Raw genomic sequence first — 24,838 nt, 5'->3', positions numbered from 1 at the left:
GCCACGAGGAAGTCTTCGCTAGGGTTAAGCTGCAACCTGCAAGGAATCGGACAGAGTGAAAGTCAGACATTTGAACTCTTACCAACTACATACTTATGGCATCTTGCCGGGAATCTGAGTCAATATTGTTCTGGAACTCACCAATTCCTTCGAGCCAGTGAAGCAACTGGTTATCTATGCGCCCCTTCCCTCAATGCAGGATGGAGAGCTCATCTTTTCAAACCATCAGGTGAGACTATTAGAGGGGACATCAAAGGTGATCAGTGGGGAGATCAGCGGGAGTGGGGGGTTAACGCTCAACTCCACGGGTGGTTAATCCCGTTCTCCATTTGCAGAAGAATATTTCTACGGGCCAAGCAAATGAAACTAGGTGGGCCAGTCCAGTCCTTCATCTCGGCACTACGCATCACATTGGTGGAGACCGCAGCTGTCCAGTTCAGATCGACGCCCCTGTGGGAGCCAGGTGAGCATAACACTACCTTCTCCTCAAGTGGGCAAACGTAATGTGCATTTTGAGCAAGCTGGGTGGTCATTTTCTTTATTTTGGACTCCGACACAGGGATAGTTTGGGCATAATTCTGTGTTGGGAATATGAAAGTAAAATTTGACATTCTGATATTTGGGGAGTTTAGTGCTCCCCTTTTCCAGATTCTGGGCTGCCCCCCACCCCCTTCTTGGAGTCAGTCACCAGAATTGGTTTCGGAAGTTTGGGAATCCTCTTTCTATGATTCTGGGCTGCCTCCCACCCCCCCTTCTTGGCGGCAGTCACCAGAATCGGTTTGGGATCCTCCCTTTAATACTTGATTCTCAGGATGCTCATTCTGGGGTTTCAAGGATGGGTGATTCTGAATCAGTCCCCACATCCACCCAGTCTTCATTTAGATCTTTTGGGACCCATTTTTCTTTGGGAGGAATTCCCCCGTCCCTGAAGGAGAAGATTGTTTTCCCAGAATCCTCAAAGGATTCTTCCCCTTCAAATTGGAGGACATGAACATCCTCCCCAAAATGGGCCTTTTTGAGGTCTCTATTCCTCCTACCCACCCTCTGTTCCCTGGGTGGCAGATATTCAGGGGCAGGAGATTTTCGTTGGTATCCAGGGGCTTTTCACGGGGAGGAAGGAAGTTTCCTCTAGAGCTTTACAACCCCCTTCCCCCTTGCCTCCTCCCCTTGAACCAGTGACTTGTTGTGGTTCTCTTCCAGTCATTGTTCTGGGCCGCCATGTTCATATGAGGGTTCTGTTGAGCCCTCAACATGCGACCCAGATCCTGGGTAAGGTTCTGGACCTGGTGCTCCAGTTGGGACACCCGTTCCAGCTGGTACAGGGGTCTTTGCTCATACCTCGTTTGTTCACGGGAAGGGTAACTATCCCTTCTCACGTAGTAACCTGGAGATGGTGGATTTTGGTAGCCCTCCCGCCTTGGCCTCCCCTCGCCCTGATTGGGTTGTCTGGGCTCCTGAAACCGGGGAAAGAGGAGGGGTTGCCCTGCAGCTGGGGGTTTTGAGGGTACTGTGGAAATAAACTGAAGCCTGGATTTGGGGGATTACTTTACTGCCCTCCTGAGGGGAGTTAGGAGGAAAGTTTCCTGGGGAAGTACTTACCTGGCGAGACCCTCCTCCTTGGGTGGGAGGAGTCCATACATACCCCAAGATAGGCCGGTTGCCCTTGTACCTGGGACTGATATGCTCAAGAGAATTAGGGTCCCATTAATGGGATTACCTCCCTGATTGCCACCTGTTTGTGATTCGCCTAGGGGCCTTCTTGGCCTCTGGTTTTGCTGGTTTGGGATTGGTGCATTTTTAGGCTCCCCATTTCTAGGTCTAAAATGCTGGCAACCTTCACCTCTGCTACCTTTGCAGCAGCAGGGGTGTTGGCTGGTTTGGGGTTTTTGTTCTGATTTTTCATTTTTGGATTTCATAAATGCGAGTTGCCTGCTCTATTACCCAGTCCAGAGACCTTTTTATCGTGGAAATCCCTCACCAGCTGGGTCATGATATATTTTGGGAGTGCATGAAAGAAGGTAGTTATGAACTCCCTGCTATCCGTGTACACCCTCCTAGTGGTTTGTGCAAAGGTGCGTTTTAGCCCCTGCACAAATTCTTGTGGGGCCTGATCTTCCCAGCACTTCAAATTGTAGGCCGCCTTGCGAGCCTCTTGGGGGTTTCTGTGCACGGAAAAGTGTTTCAAGATGGCCGCCCTGTAGGTGGACCATCTTGAATGGTTCAGGTCCTCCAGTCCAGCAAAGAAGCTGGAGTACTCTGGAGAGAACGTCCATGTAACATAGTCTATGCAGTTCTGGTTGTCTTTAAGATGAAGTGTCCATTTGCTCATAGAGTTCCAAATGCTCCCAGACAGAACACCTTGCGTTTTTATTGTAGAGTGTCATGAAACTCTTGATGGCCTTGATCTGCCTAATGGGGTCTTTTACCAGAACTCTTTTTGGTTTATCTACCTGCGTCACCTGAGTCCATTTGCCCTCAGACTCCGAGGCAACGCTATTTGAAGTCCCCTCATAATCATCTAGGTGCTCCCTGATTCTTTGAGCTTGGGAGAGGCTCGCAGAATGGTGGGGCCTAGTTTCTACTCCCATGTGGCGCACAGGAGAGTAGTCATCTGACTCCTCCCTGCTTCCAGGGTTGGCGGAGGACCCCCCCACTGCCCTGATTGGGTGGAGGTCTTCAGGATGCTCTTTTGGGGCCCCTTTACCTGTTCCTGTGCAAATTGAACCAACTGGTCCCTTTTGGAGGTAGTGATTCTGCAGATCTGATTCCCTGACCTTCTCATAGGAGGTTTCCTGGTTAGAGGCATCAGCCTTTATATTTTTGTACCTGTACAGGGACGTCCTATCAATTTCTGGGCAAGGCTGACCTGTCGGCTCCATTATGCTAGGCCTATTTAATTCTGATGGCCTCATGGTTTCCAGCTCATGTGAACCGGTAGCCATGAAGTCAGCAAGTGTTAAATGGGTTTAGCCCCTCCTTCTCCTCAGAGGGGCTCATTCTCTCTCTCTCTGCGCTGCCTGTATAGTTTGGGAACCCTGAGACAATTTTTGTTGTAGGAGGTGAGCCTCCCTTTTCTGGACATTTAGAGACTCTATGGCCTGCTCGAACTCTAGTTCCATTTGTCTCCTATGTACTATTAATTTGTCATATTCCTCTTTTAGGCCAGTCAGTCCCTGAAGATCTGACTCCCTTCTCTCCAGATTGGTTTTTAAATTACACATTTCCTGGTCGAGGGTCTTTCTCCTGACACAGGGCGGCTCTTTGTTCAGCCAGGTCATCCCTTTGTTGTGTTATTGCGCCTAATTTCTGGCGCTCTTATCAAATTCTGATTGAGAGTGGAGGTCTCTCATAATTAATTTATGATTTTCCTGTTCCAATCTTTTTATCTGATTCTGTAAAGTGGCCATTTGCGCTGTACTTGCATCACTGTATTTTACTTGTTCTAATTTCAGTTGACCCTCTTCCAAGCAGTCAACCTTTTCTTAGCACTCCATTCTTAAAGCATTTAATTGGGCTTCTTTGTCTACATTATTCTGCTATTGGGAAGCCAAGTCCTCTTTTAATTTTTTAATGTAATTTCTAGATTCTGCCTCAGAATCTTGGCTCTTTTGCAAGTTTTGTTCTGCTAATTTCAGTTCAGTCTGAATTTGAGCTAAATGTTTGGATTCATTTTGCGCCAGAATTGTATTTTCCTCATGCTTTTCCTGCATCACTCCCATATGCCAATCCATATAGGCCACAATTCTGACAATTTTAATCGGCTCCTCTTTAATTTCCGGCGTCATGTATAACTCACTCAAAGCTTGGTGTAATAGGCTACTGTCCTGCCGTGTGTCCATGTCTATGGCAGTGACCTGTTGCGTTATTTCTTCTAGCCAGACTTTCATCTTGTTCTGGCCATTCCCCCCTGACAGTGTATACAGAAGGTGCTCCCTAGCTATATTGATTTCTACTGTGGCCATTTTGGAAAGTTTTCTTTATCAATTTATTTATGTAAGGGTAATCTGTATTCTATTGCTTGTCTATTTTTGGGGATGATTTGACTTTAATTTTATACACATGCCTAGTACTTAGGATTTTTGTTTTAGGGAGGTGCTTCTACAGTGTAACCCAGTATTCCAACTACGCAAAGTATCACTACTTTGCAGGTTAGTCTGCTGTGTTAGGCTGTCACGGGTGAATAAACAAACTCGAGCCCCCAATTGTTAAGGATTCCAATCGGGCGTCACACACCGGACCAGGATACTTGGTCTTATCCTGTGATGTGGCGCTCAATAGGAATGCTTTTTCTCTCATTTCAATTAATTCAAATTGAGCCGATACCCAACCTGTCTCACACACCCTTTTTACAAATACTCTGGGTCACAATGGACCATGAACCAGGCCGGTTGGTGAAAATACAATATTTATTTTTGGAATTCACAAAAATAACACATTTTAATATTGTCAGTAATCGCCAATGGGGTGAGAATTACAATAAAACCTACTGAACTACATTTGGTTAACCTTCTACATGAACATAACCAAAGCACAATTGAATTAGGATAGATAGCACCCAAGTTTAGGTGTCCCCCCTGCAATGTTCCCTCAACCCACAAATACAATTCTGAGTGGCTAGAAAGAAGCAGCAGGTAGTCTGGGCGTTGGTTGGGTGGTATGAGAGGCAGCGAACAGAATCAAAATCCGACCAAAGGCCTAAAATGACACTCGGAAATTGACAGTGTGTGATTAAATCTGAGGCAAATTTCTCACACTAGCATGAATGTATAAACGCCAACAATCCCAAGGCAGAGTATCACCAAAGCAGATTGAAATGGAAAACCCAGTGCAGCCAATTCACACATGGAAAAGTGAATTGGAATGCGGTTTTTGGGCAGGGTAATAGATGCACAGCCCAGGGACAATATAGAGGTGAAAGGAGAGCTATAGGTGGTGAATTGAGAGATATGTGGAAGGTAGAATGAGGTTCGTTTGTAGTAAAATAGAGCAGTGAAAAAGAGAACTTGTTTTAAAATGAAAGGCACATTTTACTTAAACTAGATTTAATGGCTAAGAGGAACGCCCACCGTGAATATAAAAGTTACGCTTTAGTTGTAACCCTTCACGCAGTATACCCCTTTTCTTTAGGGAAAATTAATTTAATTAATCAAAATGTCGCTCATGACCTATGCAAGACAGGAATGAAGAGAAAAGTGGCGCTAACGCTTGATGATCAAGGACCAGATTCAGAGAATTCTGACTGTTGGACAAGTTATCAGGATATGGATAGGGTTGCTTAGAGAGGGAAACAAAGACAAATGGGTCAAGATGGGGAGACTATTTATTTCTCTGGCATGAGGAGATGCACTCATTCCACGCTTGGGTTTGGAATTTTCGAACAGCCAACTGGGTCTGGTCACCATATGGCGGGCGCGCCTTACAGCAAACAGCTGGGCAATTCTAGTGACCAGATGGCAAGTACAGCTGGGCAATTCGGGTCACTGGATGGCACAGGTACTGCTGGATGCAGTTAATGGGCAGCAAGCCGGTTTGGTTTCAGGATTGCTTCCCAAAAGAATACCACAGTTTCTCCCCTTGGGTATTGGGATTTTTAGTGGGGTTTCAGGATTGAGCCCTTGCTGGGATGGTCAGCAATGCTTTGGCCTTGCTGGGATAGGATCAGCTATACTTTGGCTTTGCAGTGGGATCTGGAGTCTGGCAAGATGAATTTGGAGGACCGGTAACACGCGCAGGAAATTCAGGAAATTGTCTGGAGTGCTGTGAGGGACTCTTAATGCATAGTGACATCCTAGACTAGATGGTGGGGCAGGCTTAGCTGAGCATGCATCTAAACAACTGGATAGGACAATCGATGTTGGTTACCTTATCTAGGAGCTAACTCAGTTTGAGGTTGCATGTTATGAGATGAAGACTTCCCACAGACTTTTTTGCCAAAAATCAACCTGAAGATAATTTACACATTTGTACAGTTGTGGCATTTTAACCAATGACCTAGGCAGATTACATATTTTGTGTAGAGCATAGCCGTACAATCCTCAATTTTGTAACACATTGTTTCGCCCTTCTAATAATCTTTTGGCCTAAAATCCTATAACTCTTAAGTGTGTGTACATACTATCATGGGGCCCATTTCTGTAATTTTTACCATTCCATCATATGTCATTCCCCCATGATTCACATTCTTCTGGCGTTCGTGTCCCATCCATGCTATTGACAGCCAAGATATCTTATTTGAAAGCCACGAAAATCATATTTAAACTAACTTTTACATTTTTGCAAAGTCCTGTTGCAAAGATAAATGTCTTGCAAGTTTTATTTAAAAAATAGTCTTTGAAACAAATGGGCATCCTTTGTCCTTTGCAGGAACCATTTTTCTCTTCAGATAGCCCTCAACTGTCCGTTCAGCCTATTGTGGAAGGGGCGGGGGGGGGGGGGGGTTCCCAGTTTGATTGACTTCACAGGTTGGTGTCCCAGAAGCTCCATTGTAAGAGACTGGAGCACAGACCAAAGTCTGGAAAGGTAGCAATTATCACTTGTGTGTTAGGATCTACTGTAAATGGCCTTCTGTTGCTAGAATCCTCCCAGCAGAAACCTGTTTTGGGCTGATTTTCCCCCCATGTAGCCACTGCAGTTTAATTTATTTTATTTACTTTTGCCCTGAATTACAAGAAACCCTGCTGAATAAAACCATCTCCTGCATGTATTTCACGATCCCCTTTGACATTACTAGGCAAGGAAAGTTTTTGTTCAACATAGTACTTTAAAACAGCCATTTTCTACTTTGGTTTACAAACGCCCATTTTGGCACATAGTGAAAGCTAGCATTTTCCTTTCGATTTTTACTATCTGGATTCCCACATTGTTCTGTATCCATAGTTCCTTTTACAGTCTGTACAAGGCAAAGGTTTTCTGAAATGACATGTGCACAGAAAGCTAGAATTTCTTTTCAAGCTGTGATTTTTGACATTTTGTGGCAAAAGTTTAAGCGTTTTTCCGTGCAGCTGAAGTAAAGCTTTTGTTGCTTTTCTCAGATTTGGCTGGCACAGCCTGCCATAAAGGAATAATGTTCTTTTCTGATGTAGCACAATGTGAATATGGCTGGGCATGACCGGGTCTTTTTGATGAAGGTAGTGTGATGAAGAACAGGGGTAAAATAGCATCAGAGCAGCATAATTTTAACGGTGAAATATTCCCTTTTTCAATGGGAACTTTGGGCTTGCAGCAAAGTAGCGCTGTTTTTTAACCCCATTTCTTTAATACAAACAAGAACACACGCTAGTAGCCTTTCTCCGGGTGCTCCCTGCTCCATCTTGCAAAATGGCGCTTGGCAAAACAGTGCAGCCATCCTTTTGTCGCTGCAAAACAGTTTGGGTGCAATGGTGTTCACAGGAGCCAGCGCAGCCATTTTGCTGGTTGTGCTGAAGTGCAGCTTGGTGATGTGGGGGGGGGGTGTAGTACTGCTGAGCGGGTAAATGGAAAAAGGCAATCATAGTCCCCATTTTTAAGGGGGGGGGAATATAGCCCACAACCCCGACCCAGATCCTAGTGAGATCCACTAGACCCGAGAGGGCCTGCATTTTGAGCCATTACATGTCGTGCTGCAATACCCCAATACCCTGGGACCTCGAGCCATTGTGCGGTGCACGGTCTTCCGAATCTTGCTGAAACTTTGTGTGCATCCTGTAGCACCTCCAGGTATGTGAATTAAGTCCAACAAGTCCCCTGGTGATTTGCCAGCTAAAAGTACAAATGTGAATGGTCCCTATGTTTCGTTGATTGATTATATTGTGGTTAATTTTGAAATGTGGTTGCAGATAAGGGAGTTTGTAGTACATGAAAGTGTGGAGAGCGACCATCGGCCACTTAACGTGAGGATTGTTCCTCAATTTGTTTTGGTCTGAAGAAAGTGAGTGAACTGCTGGACAATGTAGTATTGAGGCGAGCGGGAAATGCCAGAAAAGTGGTTGAGTGGGCAAAGATTAAAACAAGTGGAAGTCTTTCTCCCAATGCTAGAACAGTATTGGAATCCCATGCAATGCGTGTGGACAATGTACAACCTGCATGTATGGCCAATGCCAGACTGAACCTTGGGCACACAATAAAAACCAGCCCCTGGTATGATCGAGACTGTAGGAAGGCCCAGGAGATTTTACTCCAGTGTGAAAAATGTTGTGAGGAGTAAGGAGACAGTAATAGCAGCTCTTTTCTGCTTATAAGAACCTGCTGACAGTTGAAAAAGAGGACTACTGTAGAATTACGTGGAATGCTCTTTTGAATGCCATTACTGACTGATTCCAAATGTTTCTGGAGTCTTATAGGCCCATGAAGCACTGATGGCCATAAGCATATACATTCCAGAATCAGTTTGGTGTTCACATTGTTGTATGCAGAAGTAAGAGTTCACGGATATGTCACCCTATGGCAGCTATCTGTGACTTAAGAAATCCTAACCAATGGCATCGTCAATATCTCTTACTTGTTTAGTGTCTTTGAAACTGGTGTGCAAACCATCTTAGGGTTGGACTTAAGAGCTAGGGAAGCTGTTCATGGTTATTCTAAAGTGACTTGTCTATTTCTATGCATCTGACTACTTACCTTTGTTACACTAGTTATTGAATCAAATGTTTTCCAATGTCTCCTAGGGTTACAATATTTTACTGAACGTTTTCAGGGTGTATTTTAAAGGCCTAATAGTATTTTTGTACTTCCAAGTCTTAACTGGTATTATTGGTGTTGCTCTGTGTGGGGTTGTAGTCCTAGATCATAAGCACCCCTCCTGATCCTAATCCTTGCCGCTCTGCTACCTTACCTTGATTGGGTTTGCCTCATCTCTTGTCTCCATGTTCACCATAATACGGTGGTCTCCCAAAATCTACACCCAGGATGTATTTTGGAAATCAATCTTAACAAGGTCCATGGCAGGCTCCATAATCTCTAAATTAATCTCCTGCTATATTCTCATTTCTCTCAAATTATGGGAATTGAGGGACTCATCAGCTGTGTCCTTTATTTTTCATGCAGGCATCGCTAGAGGCTTTTGTAAGTTTCTACTCTCTCCACTGACCAGTATAATTTCTCTTCTATTCTTTCACAGGCATTGCTGGAGGTCTTACTAACCTCTCCAAGATGCCAGCCTGTAACGTCATGCTTTTGGGAGCACAGCGGAAGAACTTGTCTGGCTTCTCTAGCACGTCTGTGCTGCCACATACTGGCTACATCTACCACAGTGACATCGTCCAGTCATTGCCTCCGGTAAGGTTTATGCTAGTCTCTGGATCCCCTTAGTCTGATTATTTACTTTAGTTTTTCCATAGTACACTATTGTTAATTGTTTTCATCTCCCATAGTGCGTGTTCGTTACCGCTCATAAGATTGTGTAAAATGAACATTTTCTCTGGCTAGATATTTTGAAGATGGATACTAAAGGTGCCATTCAACTGCTCCATGATGCAAAATGAGTGCATCCTGGTGAAAGCTCCGTTATAGCTGCCAGCATTTTGTAGGAGCAAGCTGTGGAGATGTGTGAATGATGCTTCTAAAGGCATGTTTTAATTCTCTGCTGCATGGTACTGTGTATAGATGTGTTTTTCACTTTTGTGTTACTTTACATTGCTCTATTTTTTTTTTTTTTTTTTTTTTTTTTGGATGCCTGTTTTGCACCAAGGAAGAGAAATTATATTTACAAAGCCAGTCCCATTGGCTTTGCAAATGCTTGTTTTGTTTGAAAGCACCCTAGGGGAAGGATTTGTGTATTCTACAAAGACCTGCCACTCTCACACCCCTACTTGCTCTGTTTGGGCAAATATTTTATGTCCCCAAACATATTCCCATAGAACATTGACCGCTGTAGATTCACCGGTTAGTTGTTATGGCCTGCAGCACATCTTATTTTATTTATTTAAGCATTTATATAGCGCAGAGACCACTGACCCGAATGCTTAAGGGCGCTGACCTAAGTAATGCTGCTGGGCTATTTCCTTAATAACAGAAGGGGAGAGTGCTTGATTTGAGAACAATATATGCGAAGTACTTCTGATGTGCGTACATACACTGCCATTCTTTGAAATTAGTTTATTGTTGAATAACTTTTAGCCAAACACTGATTGAATTGAGAGAATGCCTAGAAGATTAAACCAGAAATTATAGCAAACGGGTAGATTGTCTGGATCTCGATGTGTTTTCATGCTTGTGTGCTGCCTGCTTTGTTTCGCGGCCTATAGCCCTGGAAGGATGATTTGTACCACAAAAACAAATCTTTCCAATTGTTAAGAAAAATGGAGGAATTGTGCGTTCTGACTATAGGTGCAAAATTACCAAATTTGACTGTCATTTTGGTCCACTGCAACCATCAGTACATATAACAATTGGGGGGAAAAGAAGACCTAAATATGAATAATTAAAAGGAGCAAACACTACCGCCAAATACTAGAGCCCAGTGTTAGAATGCTTGTGTGCAATATAGGGACCTGTTCCTACTCCAAATGGAATGGCTTTCGAAAGAAGTAGTGTTAATCTTCAGCTGGGTCAAAAAAAGAGAAAGCACTTAAGAAAATACTCCTCCTAAACGTGATCATTTATTCTCTCCTTCCTCGAATAAACATTTGTGATGTATGGAAGAGTAGAAACTAGGTTGTTGGTTGTAAGTCATAAGATTTAAACAATCCAAAACATCACAACAATAAGATCTAAAAGCTGAAAGAATGCAGATGTGAAAATGAGTGGGATGTTGAAGTGGTTCCACAAAGTCGGTCCCAATGAGGGGGCCACTTCACAACCACTGCACAGTACTGTCATGTATGATGACCACGCAAGAGTGTGTGTGTGTGTTCTGCTTCTAAGCCTGGAATACTTTGTTTGCCTAGTGGATTTAAACTTTGTTTCCTGAGGCACAATAGTGTGCTGCCTTTGGTGAATTTATATGGTACTGTATTGCCTTAGTGCAGCCGTGCTTTGACATTTGGGACTGCATCTCCCAGCAGCCCTCTTTCCTTCATTTCTCTTCAGGCATGTTCACGACAACCCGGTATGTGTTACTGCAACGTCCGATTGTGTCTGGGTCCACTACTGGTTCTCTACTTTTGAATTTGCCTCCACGGTATGCTCCCGCTTAATGTTATTGAGTGGGTGTGTAGCAACCTTGCTAATGATTCTCCTCGACTGGGCTTTCACTGAAGCAGCGCTGTTATGCTGACGTATATGGCTTTGGCGGGTGTAGGGACGCATCACCTGTAGATTTTACCCCAGATGGCGTGATTCAAGTGTATATTGAGAATGGAACTACTGGCCTCATATTAAGCCCCCCTGATGGGGAACAGTTAATGTTATAGCAGCAGAGTGTAAATCATTAAATTGGACAGATTGAACATTCCACTTCCTCTAAAATATTGACTAAAAATGGGGTACCATCGAATATGGGAGGCTTCAGTCCTTCTATGCCCCAAAATAGCTTAAAATTAACTTTTTGGAATGCTTGCTCTATAGTGAAGCATGCTACAGTGATTGCTGACCTGATTATCTCATTGGACTTGGATATACTGTGTGTGACTGAGACCTGGCTACAAGTTGCCTCTAGTCAGGCAGTGGTGCTAGCCACTCCCCTGGGGTTTCAGATTCTCAGAGGAGATGGCACTGGTAAGAGGGGGGGAAGTTATTGCTAGAGACTTATTAAATCTGCATGTCTTAAGCACTGATGCACTAGAGGATTGGGAGCACATCCTGGTAAACGAAGGACGACAATGCTACGGTTAGCCTCCTTCTACGTTGTAGACCCTGAGGAAGAGCTCTTCTATTTGAAGAACTTATGCACTACTTGGAGACTCTTTAAAGCCCACCACACCCATAGTCGTCCTTGGCGACTTTAATCTCGATCAAATAATCTAGACCAAGAAGCCACCACATAACGGTCTACACTCTAGGTGATTGGGGGGGGGGGGTGACAATACCCTTGATTGGGTGTTATCATTTGATCTTGCCCTTTCTATTCCCTCATCACTGCCTGTTCCTGGACTGACCATTATTTAATATCATTAATTCTCCCTCTGCCTGATACTCTTAATAAGATGACTAGAACGAAGGTCAAAAAACCTTGGTATGGTCACTCCTGAAGCATTTAGTGAACTAGCCACACCTATGCTGGCGAACATACTTGCATCTAATGATACCAATGTCTTAGTACACCTATATAATGAGATTACAACGAAGGTTATCAATACCTTGGCACCGGAAAGGGTCAGAATTGTAAAGAGTGAAGTAGGAGACAAGATATGGTTTAACAGGAAAATGGAGACCAATTGAAATGTTTGGCTTAAAGACTGTGGAACTCATGGCGGCAACAAGACACAAGTGATCACAGTTCAAAGGTGTTAATTGAACAATAAATGCTGTATGCAGGTTGGAAAAACTCAATCTAAGATGGGAGTAAGCGTCAACCATCAAATGAAAAATGAGGCAGTCCTAGTGGCGTTGTCAAAAATAAAGGGCCTATAATAAGAAACCTATTGCCAAACCTCACAACCAATACAAAAAGGGGCGTGGGATAGTTCTCAAGAAAAGTAAGACTTGTTATCAAATAATGTCAGGATGCGGTAGCCTGGGCCTCCCTTCCCCACGTTTTGTGCACGGGGTAAGATTTGAGTCTGGAGCACAGTACAGTCTCGCACGAGACAGTTCAAATGGCAGTTCTCAGAACCGTTGATGGCCAAGTCTCGTTTCCACAGTGTCTTGCCTTCGAGGGCCTGACTTCTCTGAAATAATAAAACAAAGTTCCTTCACCAAATAAGTTAGTTTACAATATTCGTGTAGGGTGATGGCTTCACCCTTGGGTCCCCCTCGTCTGGGCGCTGACTCTTCTCGATTACCATTGGGACCCCTCCTTGCGGGCGCAGACCCCTCTTTGCTTTCAGCCTCCCTCCGCCGGGTTCATTCTGGCTTTCTCAATTCTTTTTACTTCTCTTCAATTGTTAGCTACAGTTCACGTAGGGTGATGGCTTCACCCTTTGGTCCCCCCTTTTCCGGGTGCTGACCCTTCTCAATTGTTTACCAAAGTTGTTTTTCTTAATGAACACTGGGGGAGAGCTTAACCCATGGATCTCCCTCTCCTGGGCTTGGACCCCTCTCAAATCTTTTTAGCCAGATTCACTTCCCTTTTCTTCTCCATGTCTTTCAAACAGTTCATAGTGGACATCCCTCGGCTGGGTTCACCCGTCAACATGCTGTTTCTTGGGACTTTAGACTTTGCCCCTCTGTATTGCTCTCCAAATGCACGGACAGTAATTTATCACCAGTACAGCCGCAGAGCCAAAACATGTATTGCTCGCCAATAGTGCACGGACAGTAATTTATCACCAGCGCAGCCGCAGAGCCAATACTTTGAACGCAGGTAGACAACGCAATGACTTACAACCACACGCACGCTTAGAGAGTAAGTAGCACTTATACGGCTATTTATTCGTAATTAGGCATATATACAATACAAGCATAAATCAGATAAATCATAGGAAATTAGCAGGAATACATCACCATGGGCGTATCTTGACAAAACCTCATCTCGCCAGAAGCGGCTGAAAGACCCCAACAACAGCCAGGCCAAGAGCACAACAGCCCACAGGTATATCGGACCAGGGCGTCCCCCCTCCGACTGAGGTCTTTGTGCATGTCCCGTCTGACCGTTGAGGGCTTCCGCATATATGCCCTCCTCAACAAGGGGTGGCACCTTCTCGAACCTTCTGGCAGATGCGCTTGCGCATTGATGGGTGACCGTTGATTGCCAGCTGGGTCAACCGACAGTAACCTCAAGGAGCAGAGCGCTTCCCTCTCCTAAGCGCCCCGGAAAACAATTCCATAACTCATCTCAAAACCTTGGCGCAAGCATAGCAAACCAAAACAAACTTCGTTATCAGGTACCAGCCGGCACCTGCGGATCTTAGCTTTCCCAGCGCCGTGTCCTTGGCTGAGAAGGCCTGCATTCCAAACCCATCAGCGAATAACGTTGAAAACATGTTGTTTCGCAAAGCAAGTGCAGCTTTCCACTGAGGCATGGATAAATATCCATCATGGCTCTGAGTTCCCCCAGAATGCACTGCGCACCAGCGCCATGTTTTTTAGCTCGAACACCACACCCTCTCACTGCGAGATTCACTTCCCTTGCTTTCTTTCAATGCGGGATTTACTTCCGTTGCTTTTACATAGTTTGCAGATCAGTCTTTCGATTGTAAAGGGAGTTTGCTTGACCCTCATTATGACCACTTTGACCTACTCGGCTAGCTCTCTCATGGCCGTCTGCTATCTGTAGTTTCTTTCAAGTGGAGCTCGACCAGAGTCTCTACAGTTGGTCTCCCCCTCATTAGTTCTTTCATAGTTCATAGCACTTTGTTTCAAGCTTGCCACTTTGCAAGTCTCACTCTACACAGCCCAGTTCTTATCGTTTTCCCTCTCGACTCACCGGCTGCGATGAACAGCTTGGCTTTTCTTCATTGGAGTCTAGGCCGGTACCAAGGTCGCAGGAGCTTCACTCGCTCCTGCTTATCGGCGTATGCTTGTAGCGTTGACATCTGCTGCAAGACACTTGTGCTATTTTTCTCAGTCTTAGGCTCTCTTCCATGAAGGTTCAGCAGGTCTGGGATGAAGAGGGCAGGATAACTTCTCTCCTCGCCACCCTCTCGATTCCTGCTGCTTTTCTCCTTCTCTTGAACTACCACGCCTGCTTAAGTGTCTCGTCGTGTTGTCTGTCATGCTCGTATTGTGCTCTTTTGCTCCACCTTTTATCCTTATGGGGAAAGGAAAGGGCCGTCGGCTGATTGTCTGGAAAATTGGGATCCTAGGGGATTGGTTATATACAGAGGAGTTGTTGGGTTTTAGAAGAGTAAGTTTATTGGATTGAAGGGAGGTCGATTTGTTACAGCCTATAAAGGCTTCATAGACCTATGTCTTCCTCGTCCCTCCCGATTGGGAGAATACCCTCGGGTTTCTCGCAAGACCCCCGCCCGGAAACCCTTACCACATATTGACTTGCAGCTGCAGGTCATAAAGATGCCATCCTGTTGGCTAAGCGAGATGAGTACAATCATAGGATTACTAGTGCAAAGTCATGTGAAAGGGAACTCTTCTTAATTCTTAGGGAACTTGAAGGTAAAAAGCTTCAGTATCATTAGTAAATTGGCATACCTGGTGCCTCGCTATTCTGAATGAGTTCTCCAGAAAAATAGACCAACATCAGACCACCATTCATGCCAGCCAGACTGCCTTACAAGACTCCATTACCTTTTACCTACCTGAACATTGTCTCCCTAGCAATGCTAGTCCCTTCTCACTGAAGTTTAATTTCAACCAAGTTACATAAAATGAAATAATAAAAAAACATGCTTTGCTTGAAACCATCTTTATGCAAGGGGGATTCTTGCCCTGCAAGTATTATCAAGGGTTCTATCGGATGCCTTGCATCACTTAATACTAATATTGTCAACTCCTCTTTCCATACTATGGCTGTCCCAGCATGTTTGAAGGAAGTCTGGGTTATGCTGCCTCTCCTTAAAAAGGAGACCTTTGATCCGGAGGGTAACTACTGTTCGAACATCCCGTTCCTGCTGGAAAATCTGGACCGGACCGCTTACCTGCAGATACAAGGGTACATTGACAATTACCCTTTGCTAATCAGGATTTCATGCCATGCACCGATCCAAGCCTGCCATGCTTGACCTAAAGGCTAATTTGGTTGAGTTCATTGCTCATACTGCTATACTTATCCTCCTCGACCTCTCAGTGGCGTTCAATCACATTGACCACTCTGTGCTACTTGAGAGATTAACCAAAATTGCCAACTGCTCTGAAGAGGCCACAGTTTGATTGGCTCCATTCTGGGTCCGCAGTCTTCTAGTGACTGTAAAGCACCACCTGTGTGTCTCCGTGGGGGTGTGCCACAGGGGGTCTGCCTTGCTCCAACATTGTTAAACATTTATACCCACCTTCTCTTCGATCTGCTGTACAGTGCTGGAGAAAAATACACCCACTACTCAGATCCTCATGTGTCAAGCATTAATTAAGCCTATGTGCTGATCCAAACATGAATGGCCATGATTTCCCTGGCACTCGGAGACAGAAAAACTGAGCTGCTGATTGTGGGCTCGGACCAAGGCCTTAAACTGAATGAGCGATATAGCCAGATGAGGATTGACTGTTCTGCCCCGGTCATGTCATCTGTAAAGACTTTGGGAGTCAATCTTGATTCAAACCTATCCATGACGAAATATGTCGCACATGTGAAATCTTCTTGCACCTATATTGCTAAACTGCTGATTGATTAACCCTTACCAGTCCTCTACCAATTTGACATTTGTGGCTGGTCCTCTGGTCAGTTCTACAATTGACTGCTGCAAAAGCCTACTGGCAGGAACAACGAAGGCCAACCTTCAGACCCTAGAAGTGGGTCAAAATACCGCAGTAAGGCCAGTGTGCGGCTGAGCTGAATTAGTCATGTCAGAGTCCAGAAGGTTACTCCACTGGCTGCCTGTCTGGCACAGAATTTCTCATAAAATCCTGTCCCTTGCACATGCATGGCGTATAGGTAAAGCACCAACCTACCTGTCCGAGCAGCTGCATGAGGCCCCGGTGGATCGATCTTTATGCACGAACGGAAAAACCAACTGCACACTCCTCGCTTTAAACTGAAAAGCTTTGGGGGCACGAGTTTTGATGCTTGTGCCCCTGCGCTAAGGAACTCACTCCCGACTTGCATTTAATTTCCTGCTCTCTTAAATTTAAGAAGGCAATAAAGACTCTCCTCTTTAACTCCAATGACTAACACTCCACTTCTGAAAGCTGATTCCCTGTCCGATCATGTTTTGTTGACTTGCGACTGTCTATTTGTGCGCACTGAGTCCTATGGGAGTGCTGCATGTTAAAAGTAATTAATAATAATGAACAGAATGGCATTTGTGGGATGAGCAGATGGGCAAGATCCTGTGGTCGTTTTCAAAAATTATATTTCTCCAGCATGGGGTCTGACGTGGATTCACCTGCTCATGAATATTCCCTGTCGGGCGAGGAATCCTTGGTAAAAGAAAAAAGTTTCACTTTAAAACTATCCACTAAACCAATCAATGTCCTCTGGGTCATACGGCCCCCATCCAATGACGGTCCTCTCCCTAAACCCCACCTCTGGCAGCCGTCTTCAGATATGTATTTATTTAATTTATTTTTACATTTGTTAAGCGCAGAAAACCCTCAGCCATCAAGGCGCTTTTACAACCAGTTACACTCAATTGGGTACAGGCAGGGGGGCATAGATGCACTTGGTTAAAATCAGTTACACCGACAGATTGGGAATTGGAATGTCAAGTGGGTTAGGTGGTTAGGTGAAGAGCCAGGTTTAGTGATGGGAGTCCTTGAGTTGTTCTCTGAGCTATTTGTATGTTTTATCCATGTTTTTTTTGCAGAAAAGTTCAATTTGTTTCCACCAGAGCCCGTTTGCTCTTTCCTCATCGGCCTGCAATGAGAACCTGTTGTCTGTATAGTTTTGCGCCCCTCAATGGCAAAGATTCGTCAGTTTCTGGAGGCCGTCTTTGGTCTACTTTGCGCCCTCCAAGATGGAGGAGAAACATTAGGCAAAGACCCTCTTCAGGCCCTGCACCAAATGCGGGCTAAGAACGTCTTCGTGGAGGACAAACATCTACAACGTCTTTACTGCCTGTACCCGGACCACAAAGAGGTGGAGTGCAAGATATGCCTGGGCTTGCGATGAAAGACTGGCACAACAGGCTGGTGACATGGCTCAATTGGAACAAGGCCTCTGCCCAGTGCTCCAAGCAGGGTCATGCCTCGCCCAGGACCGGCTGGTCCGAAGAGCGGTCTCCCTCTGGGAAGAGGCCAAAGTCCTTTGAGGTTGCCAACCCGGGGGAGTTCAAGATGAGGCCAAGAACCGCAAGTCCGATTCCACCAGGTTCGCTGCTGATGCAGGTCCCGGATTGAATAGGCTGCGATCACTATCGCCAGCCACCCTCCACAGCCAGCCTGCCATCAAGCTCCTTTTCAAAGTGGAAGTCAACCATCCAAGTTACCGGAGAAATCAGAAAAACCGAGGCGAGAAGGCCGCGCAGCCAAAGCCTGATCAACCGGCGCAGCCAAAATCATCGACCGTAGGTGCTGATCAGAGTGTGGCTCCTCCAGGCAAAGGGTATTCCTGCCTCCAAAGTGCAACACGCTAACAAATGGAGGGGGTACTGCTACATGTGGTTGGTTACACAAGGGTTATATTTAAAGAAACTCCTTGGTCCAACCGTTAATTTATTTGCGACTCAAAGATAATTAGTTGTACTATTTTTAATGGCAGAAAAACACAGACCAAAAGAGTACCATTTTTTGCTCATGTGTATTGTCGAAAAATAAACACATGTTAAAATACATAAATTCGAACGTAGAAAAACCTATGTAGCAATTGAACAGATTTTGATCATTACTTCATCTTGTGTATAAAAGTTTGAATTAATGTTGGGAAATGAAACAAATACAGACGTGTAAAAATTTTTTTTGTTTTTTTAGTTAATGTTGAAAAATAAATCGAATGCAGACATAAAGAAATTGCAAGTCAGTTTAACAGATTATGACCATTAACACATCTTGTGTGATGAAAATTGAGGTTGCTATTAGGAAAACAAGTCAAATGCATACATTTCATAACACAAAATCTGAGAATGTGACCCAAGTTGAGAAATTACTGAATTAATAGAAGTTATTCAACTGAGAGCAGTAAGTGTAAACTGAACAAGCTCAAAAACAAAAATCTTGAAAATACATTAAAAAGATAGTATTACATCAGGGGAAAATCACTGTACTAATAGTTTATTCACTGTGAAATAGCTAATATAGAAGATTGATAATCAATCAAAAAACCAAATTATATTGCTAGAAATTATTGATCAAGTCCTTTTTTCATTTTGTGCCCAAAAAAGGAGCTCAAAATACTGTTCGGTTATTCATCCTTTTGAAAAATGGACTCTTTCACGAGGTAGGATATGACTTGCGTGGTGGGTTCTGCCAAGGCGGCAGCAAAGACTGCAAGCACCCCGGGGGTGGGGGGGGGAGGGGTTCAGGGGGGGGAGGATGAGGACGAGAAGACCCCAAAACAGCCCTCCACGGCTGACCTTCAGCCAATGGACATATCATCCATGGATGATGACGGCCAAGAGTCCGTCCATGCGGACCAGAAGGATAATTGTGGCACAGGGCCTAGCAATCAATTGTTCCCTTCACAGGCAAGGGACATATCAATGGACATCCTGTCGACTCAACACCCTGGTGGTGGAGATCCAGCAGAGGTTGCCCCCAGCACAGACGCCTGTGGTGCCGCAGGCCCCTGCTCTGTCTCCACGTAAGAAAACCAAGAGTCATCTGATGCCTCCTACACCACGTCGGCCCCCGACTCCACCAGCAGACCCGGATACGCACACAGACACTGGTACGGACACAGTCCCAGGAACCGACGAAGATGACTTTGTTCCGGCAGACGATGAATCACCGCACCTAGACTCCCCTCATAGTCTCTCCACCAGATGAGATGGGATCATTCCACTCAATCTCCAGGGCCTCCGAGCTGTTGCAGCTGCTGCCCGAGGAAACCAGGAAGGAGGGCTTCTTGTATGGGCGACGAGAGTCCAAAGGAAAGACCATCATGGCGGTGCGCTTTCTGGATGACATTTGGGAGGAAGGCCTAGCCCTCAGGAAGAACCCATGCACTGCTTTAATCAAGCTGGACAGGTTGGACAAGAAATATAGGGTGCTAGGCTCTGCGCCCAAGTGCTTGAGGTCACATTGTCGCCAGACTCGGTAGTGTCTGCTGCTGAAAGGAAACGTTTGGCTAACCCTGCTTCGTCCGCCTCAGTTCTCCCGACAGCGAGGAGAAGATTGATGCCATAGGTTGTCATTTACACTATGGCATCCACAATCAAGGCGGCCAGTGCTCTTGCGGGCTTCGCCCGATAAGACCGAGAGCTTTGGTACAAGCTGAGCCCGATCCTGGAATTCCTCCCCCACGGCAAGAAGATGGAAGCTCTCGCCCTCTTTCAGGAAAAGGAGCTGGTGTCGGACCATGCCATTACAGTGGCGGTGTACATCGCAGACATTGGTTTCCGGCAGATGGGAAACTGATTCTGCCTTTGGCAAGGATGGTTGAATACCGCAAACTTTAGTCGGGACGATCATGCGAAGGTGCTGGACATGCCCTTCGACAGAAAATCTGTTCGGGAAGGCGGTTGACGAATCCCTTCAAGCCATAAAGACAAAACAGCATTGCTAGACTTTTTGCTCCTCCAACGGTAAATTGAGCAGATCATCCAAGGGATTCTCCTCATCATTCAAACTCCCCGATCCTCCATGCAGGAAGCCTACAGAGGTAATTCCCAGGCTTACGGTAGTGGTCAGCATTGCCCGCAGGGCACCGCACCCAAGCAAGCCTGAACCGGCCAAGACATCGGGCCACCACTTCTGCACTCCAGTGGTAGGCCAGCTGACTAGGTTCGTCAGAGTGGAGGAAGATCACCACTGACAGATGGGTGCTAGACGCTCTCGCCCAGGGACACACCTTGGAGTTCCAACACAGGTGCCCACGTATTCCACTGGTTCCCCGTCAGGATCTCCACATTCCTCAGCTCCTTGAAGTGCGATCCATGAAATGGAAAGGGGCAATAGTGCGTTCCCCAAACACTCTGGGGCTCTGGAGTCTATTCCAGATACTTTCTGGTAAGAAAGACCGAGGGTTGGACACCCATCCTAGACCTGCGCTGTCTGAACAAGTACCTGAAGTCGCAAAAATTCAGGATGGTCAAGTTGCAGCACGTGCTCGGCCAATTGGAGGAAAGGGATTTCTTGATGTTGGACCTAGAGGACGCGTACTTCCATGTCCCCACCCACATGAAACATTGAAGGTTCTTATGGTTCATGGTAAGGCCAACACTACCAGTTAAAGTCCCTACCGTTCGGCTTGAAATCGGCCCCAGCAGTGTTTACAAAATGCCTGGCCCTGGTGGCGGCCTATCTGCGTCTGCACTCCATACTTCTACCCATACTTGAACGATTGGTTGATGCATGTCGGCTCTCGAGATCTGGCCGACGAGCACACAAATGAGACAGTCTGACTTCTGGGATTCTCCGTAACTATATGTCCTGCTTGACGCCATCGCAGAATGCGCTGTTCCTCAGCTCCACACTCCACACAGTGACCTGCCTGGCATCACTCTCGGAGGAGAGGCTAGCAGCCATTCAAGGGAAGGTGCGACGACTCCCACGGTGCGGGCCATCAAATCGTTGCTGGGCATGATGTCGTCCTGCATCTATCTCGTCCATCTATGCCGGTTGCAGATGCATAACCTACAGGAATTCTCGGATGCACGTTGGCTACAGGTGTCTGAGTTTTGCGGACATGATCACTCTGAACGAGGAGTTCGGCGGGTGATAGTGGTGGGGGCGGGTACGCTGCCAGGGGATGGGATTTCAAACCCTGCCATACAAGGAGACGGTCACCACGGACGGCAGCCTTCTGGGCCCTAAAGTATTTCCAACCGTCTCTGAAGGACAAGGTGGTGAGGATCTTCACGAACACCACCATGTTCTACATCAGGAAGCAAGGGGGTATTTGATCCCAAGCGCCCAGCAAGGAAGCGCAGCACTTGTGGCACTGGGCCATCGGACAGGGGATGTTCCCCCGTCCCTCTCCACCTGGCGAGCATCAAGAACACTGCAGACTCCCTCAGCAGGGAGCTGCGATCCTGCCACAAGTAGGAACTTCGTCAGGATCAGTTGGACCGCATGTTCATCGAATGTGGCAGAACCCTGCTCAATCTTTTTTGCCACGGCGGCAAGCTCCAAATGCCAGAAGTTTGGCAGCAGATTGCACCAACCGAGGAGCCTTGGGAGGGAGGGGGTGGTCAGAGGGCGTTCTCCCTGTGGGAGAAAAGTGAAAAACAGATGGACTACCCCTCTCTTTTAGTCTTGTATGGATCTTACGTGAGCGTTAAAGGCAACCTAACTATGTCATTAGTTAGGAAGTCGCAGGCGGAGAAAAATTGAACTAATCACTCCAACTTGTAACAAAGGTTCTGTCTCTTTAATAGTTGTAAAACATCTTTAAAAAGCATTTTTAAATTGATACTCAATCATATCACTCATTCTACATACATCTCATCTAACAGGGGAGTTCTAAAGTGAATATAAATCTTTGTAGGCATAACATTTCAGTTTGAATATGCATTTTTGACATGGGAAAAAAACATTTGATTTTCCTTAAACAGTCGACATATGTTTCGGCCCGTTATGATATACCACTTTTGTCAGCAGTGGTCACCAGACTAAGTATAAGGCCATCTTCAGGACACCAATTGCTTTGTAGTTGATCAATCTTGATCCCCTTTTAGTACCTTCACACGTCTGCAAAAGAAATTTTTTCATACATCAGTATACGTCTATTAATCTTGTGTAAGACTCTGCTGTAAGACATTTGTTTTTTTAAAAACGACAGAACAAGTTGCGTATCTCCACTTTGACTGAATTTAAGAGCGATGGCTAGTTTTATGTTATACTAAACCTGCCTTTACCCCACTAAGTCCATATTGTGCTATTTAGACTATTGAGAATACTTAGACAAACGGTGTCACTAACTGTACAACTACCCTCGTCTCAGGTTTTTGTCACTTAATGGAAAACCCTACACTTTAACTTGTCTTTTAACATTTTTTTAAAAATTACTAAGTATTAAAAACACATGTCCACATCTTGTATTTATGTGACTAGAATTCTGCGGTTTATCTCGCTGTCTGAGCTTGTTGTACTCAAAAATTCTCGCGAAGGTAACTTAAGTTGCGCTCTGTGATGTTGGTGCCTGTAGTTAATTAAAACAACTGTTTAGAAATGGCACCTGTGGTTAATTCTAGACCACTATTTGAACATACCACAATTTGTCGCTGACCTCTTAGATGATATGAGGAGAAATAATGACTTTCAGTTTGGCATAAGCTGTTTTTCCATAAATGGTCGTTAATGCCTTGATTGAATGTTGCCAGGTGCCTTCTGGTGATTTAGGATGGACTGAAAGGCCGTGAATGGATTTGTTTCCTATGGCAATGGAAACAAAACATAATTAGCCTGACAGCATTTGAATGCATGATGAGCCAGTTGAAAAGATGCTTGTAAAGTTAAGCTCTAGTCGAGCTATGGGGCATGTTATTTTAACACATTTTTCTATTATTGTTTTAAAACTCATTATTACAAGGCCTCAGCCCGTCAGTTTTTATGCCGTTGGTGTTAAATGCGCCCTGGAGCTGTTTGCAATCTCATCATGATTTATTACACATTGTTCGTAGCCGCGCTAGCCGACATGCTGTTAAATGCAGGCTTGTAAAGGAAAAAGTCCTTGCTTGGTTATTTAAACCTGTAGTGCCCTTTTAAATGATTACACTCCCAGGTTGTTTTATCTCGTACAAGTTCGAAAGGCAGGAATTGAGCTAATTACATTTTCATGTTAAAGTCACAGAAGTCGAGAACATATTTTACCTTTTAGTCCGCAAAGGGCATGCGCTAGAAAGCTGACTTGTCTTCGGCATGGGCAGCACGGCTTAAAGTGAAACTAAGTCTGATTTTTATAGGGTCACATGATTCAGGGTTACCAACACGTGATCGCCGGTATATTATTACAAGCCTGAAGGATGATGGGACTGGTAGTTTAAAACAGAAATGTGACCTAAATTCGTTTATTTTTTGTTCTTGTGATGCATTTCTGTGTGTTTTACGACATGGGCTTTGCTTGGATTTGCCTAATTTCAAAATATACGCTCCAATCACGTGGGCGCCGGAATATTATTACAAGCCTGAAGGGAGTTGGGACTGGTAGTTTAAAACAAAAAATGTGACCTAAATTCGTTTATTTTTTGTTATATTTCTATGTGTTTTGCGAAATAGGCTTTGCTTGGATTTGCCTAATTTGAATATGCGCGCTCAAATGGGTTGGGAAACCTCATTTAGGACTATCACTATGTGTAGCTTTAATAATACATCATCAGCCTCGAGGGCTAATTAGTCGATTTTATTTTCTATATTAGCACTGTAAAAACAGTTTTGGAATGTGCTTTTTAGATGGTGCTGTTTACCTGTTTCTATTAGGTATCCACCCTTCGGCATTGTTGATACGGAGTGGTAATACTACAGAGTGCTGTTTCTATCACCGTTAGTTCTAAGGGACAACGTTTCTATACTCATTTTTAAAGAAATGTGTTCCATTCTATGGCGATATTGAGGCCATGTTTCACAGTGTCAAGGTTGTATATCCATTTCTGCTCACATCTGGACAGGTTGAGGTCCATGTTGCCGCCTCTGGGGGATGGTTGGATCACTTGGATCACACACCAAAGTAGTTCTGTATATTTGTGCTGTTTACGAACATAATGAGCCACCAGGGGTTTATTGTCTATTTTATTTCGAATACAGGATTTGTGTTCGCAGATTCTTTGACGTACCTGTCGTTTGGTTTTGCCTATGTAAACTAAATCACATGGGCATTTAATGGCATATACCGCCCATTTGGTGAGGCAGTTAGTAAAGGTCTTCAAATGTATGGTGGTGTTACAAAGTTGAATGCTTTTCATTGTCATAGTCTGTGCGCATACTGAACAGTTGCCGCAACGATGATGACCTATCACCGGTGGTAAGCCCCACAGTTGGGTTTGAGTGGTGATTGCCCTTGGGGGTCTCGGGTATGTATGGACTATAAAGTCTTTGATATTGCGTTCTCTTTTGAATGCAAAACGGGGCATAGAGGGATTGAAATCTTCCGTTTTGATCATGTGCCAGTGTCTTTTAATGA

General features: G+C 45.0%; 1 protein-coding gene across 1 annotated transcript in view; it reads left to right on the top strand.

The window, feature by feature from the left end:
- PRPF31 (pre-mRNA processing factor 31) overlaps positions 1 to 24,838 on the top strand; it is a 571,659-nt gene that overhangs the window by 160,377 nt on the left and 386,444 nt on the right. The window contains exon 8 of the mRNA XM_069637987.1: positions 9,095 to 9,252. Coding sequence (XP_069494088.1) covers positions 9,095 to 9,252 — 158 coding nt within the window. The remainder of the gene's footprint in view (positions 1 to 9,094; positions 9,253 to 24,838) is intronic.

The sequence above is a fragment of the Ambystoma mexicanum genome, chromosome 1q (assembly GCF_040938575.1).
Source record: "Ambystoma mexicanum isolate Mex_15411 chromosome 1q, UKY_AmexF1_1, whole genome shotgun sequence".
NCBI lineage: Eukaryota > Metazoa > Chordata > Amphibia > Caudata > Ambystomatidae > Ambystoma > Ambystoma mexicanum.
This window is presented reverse-complemented; position numbering and strand designations above follow the sequence as displayed.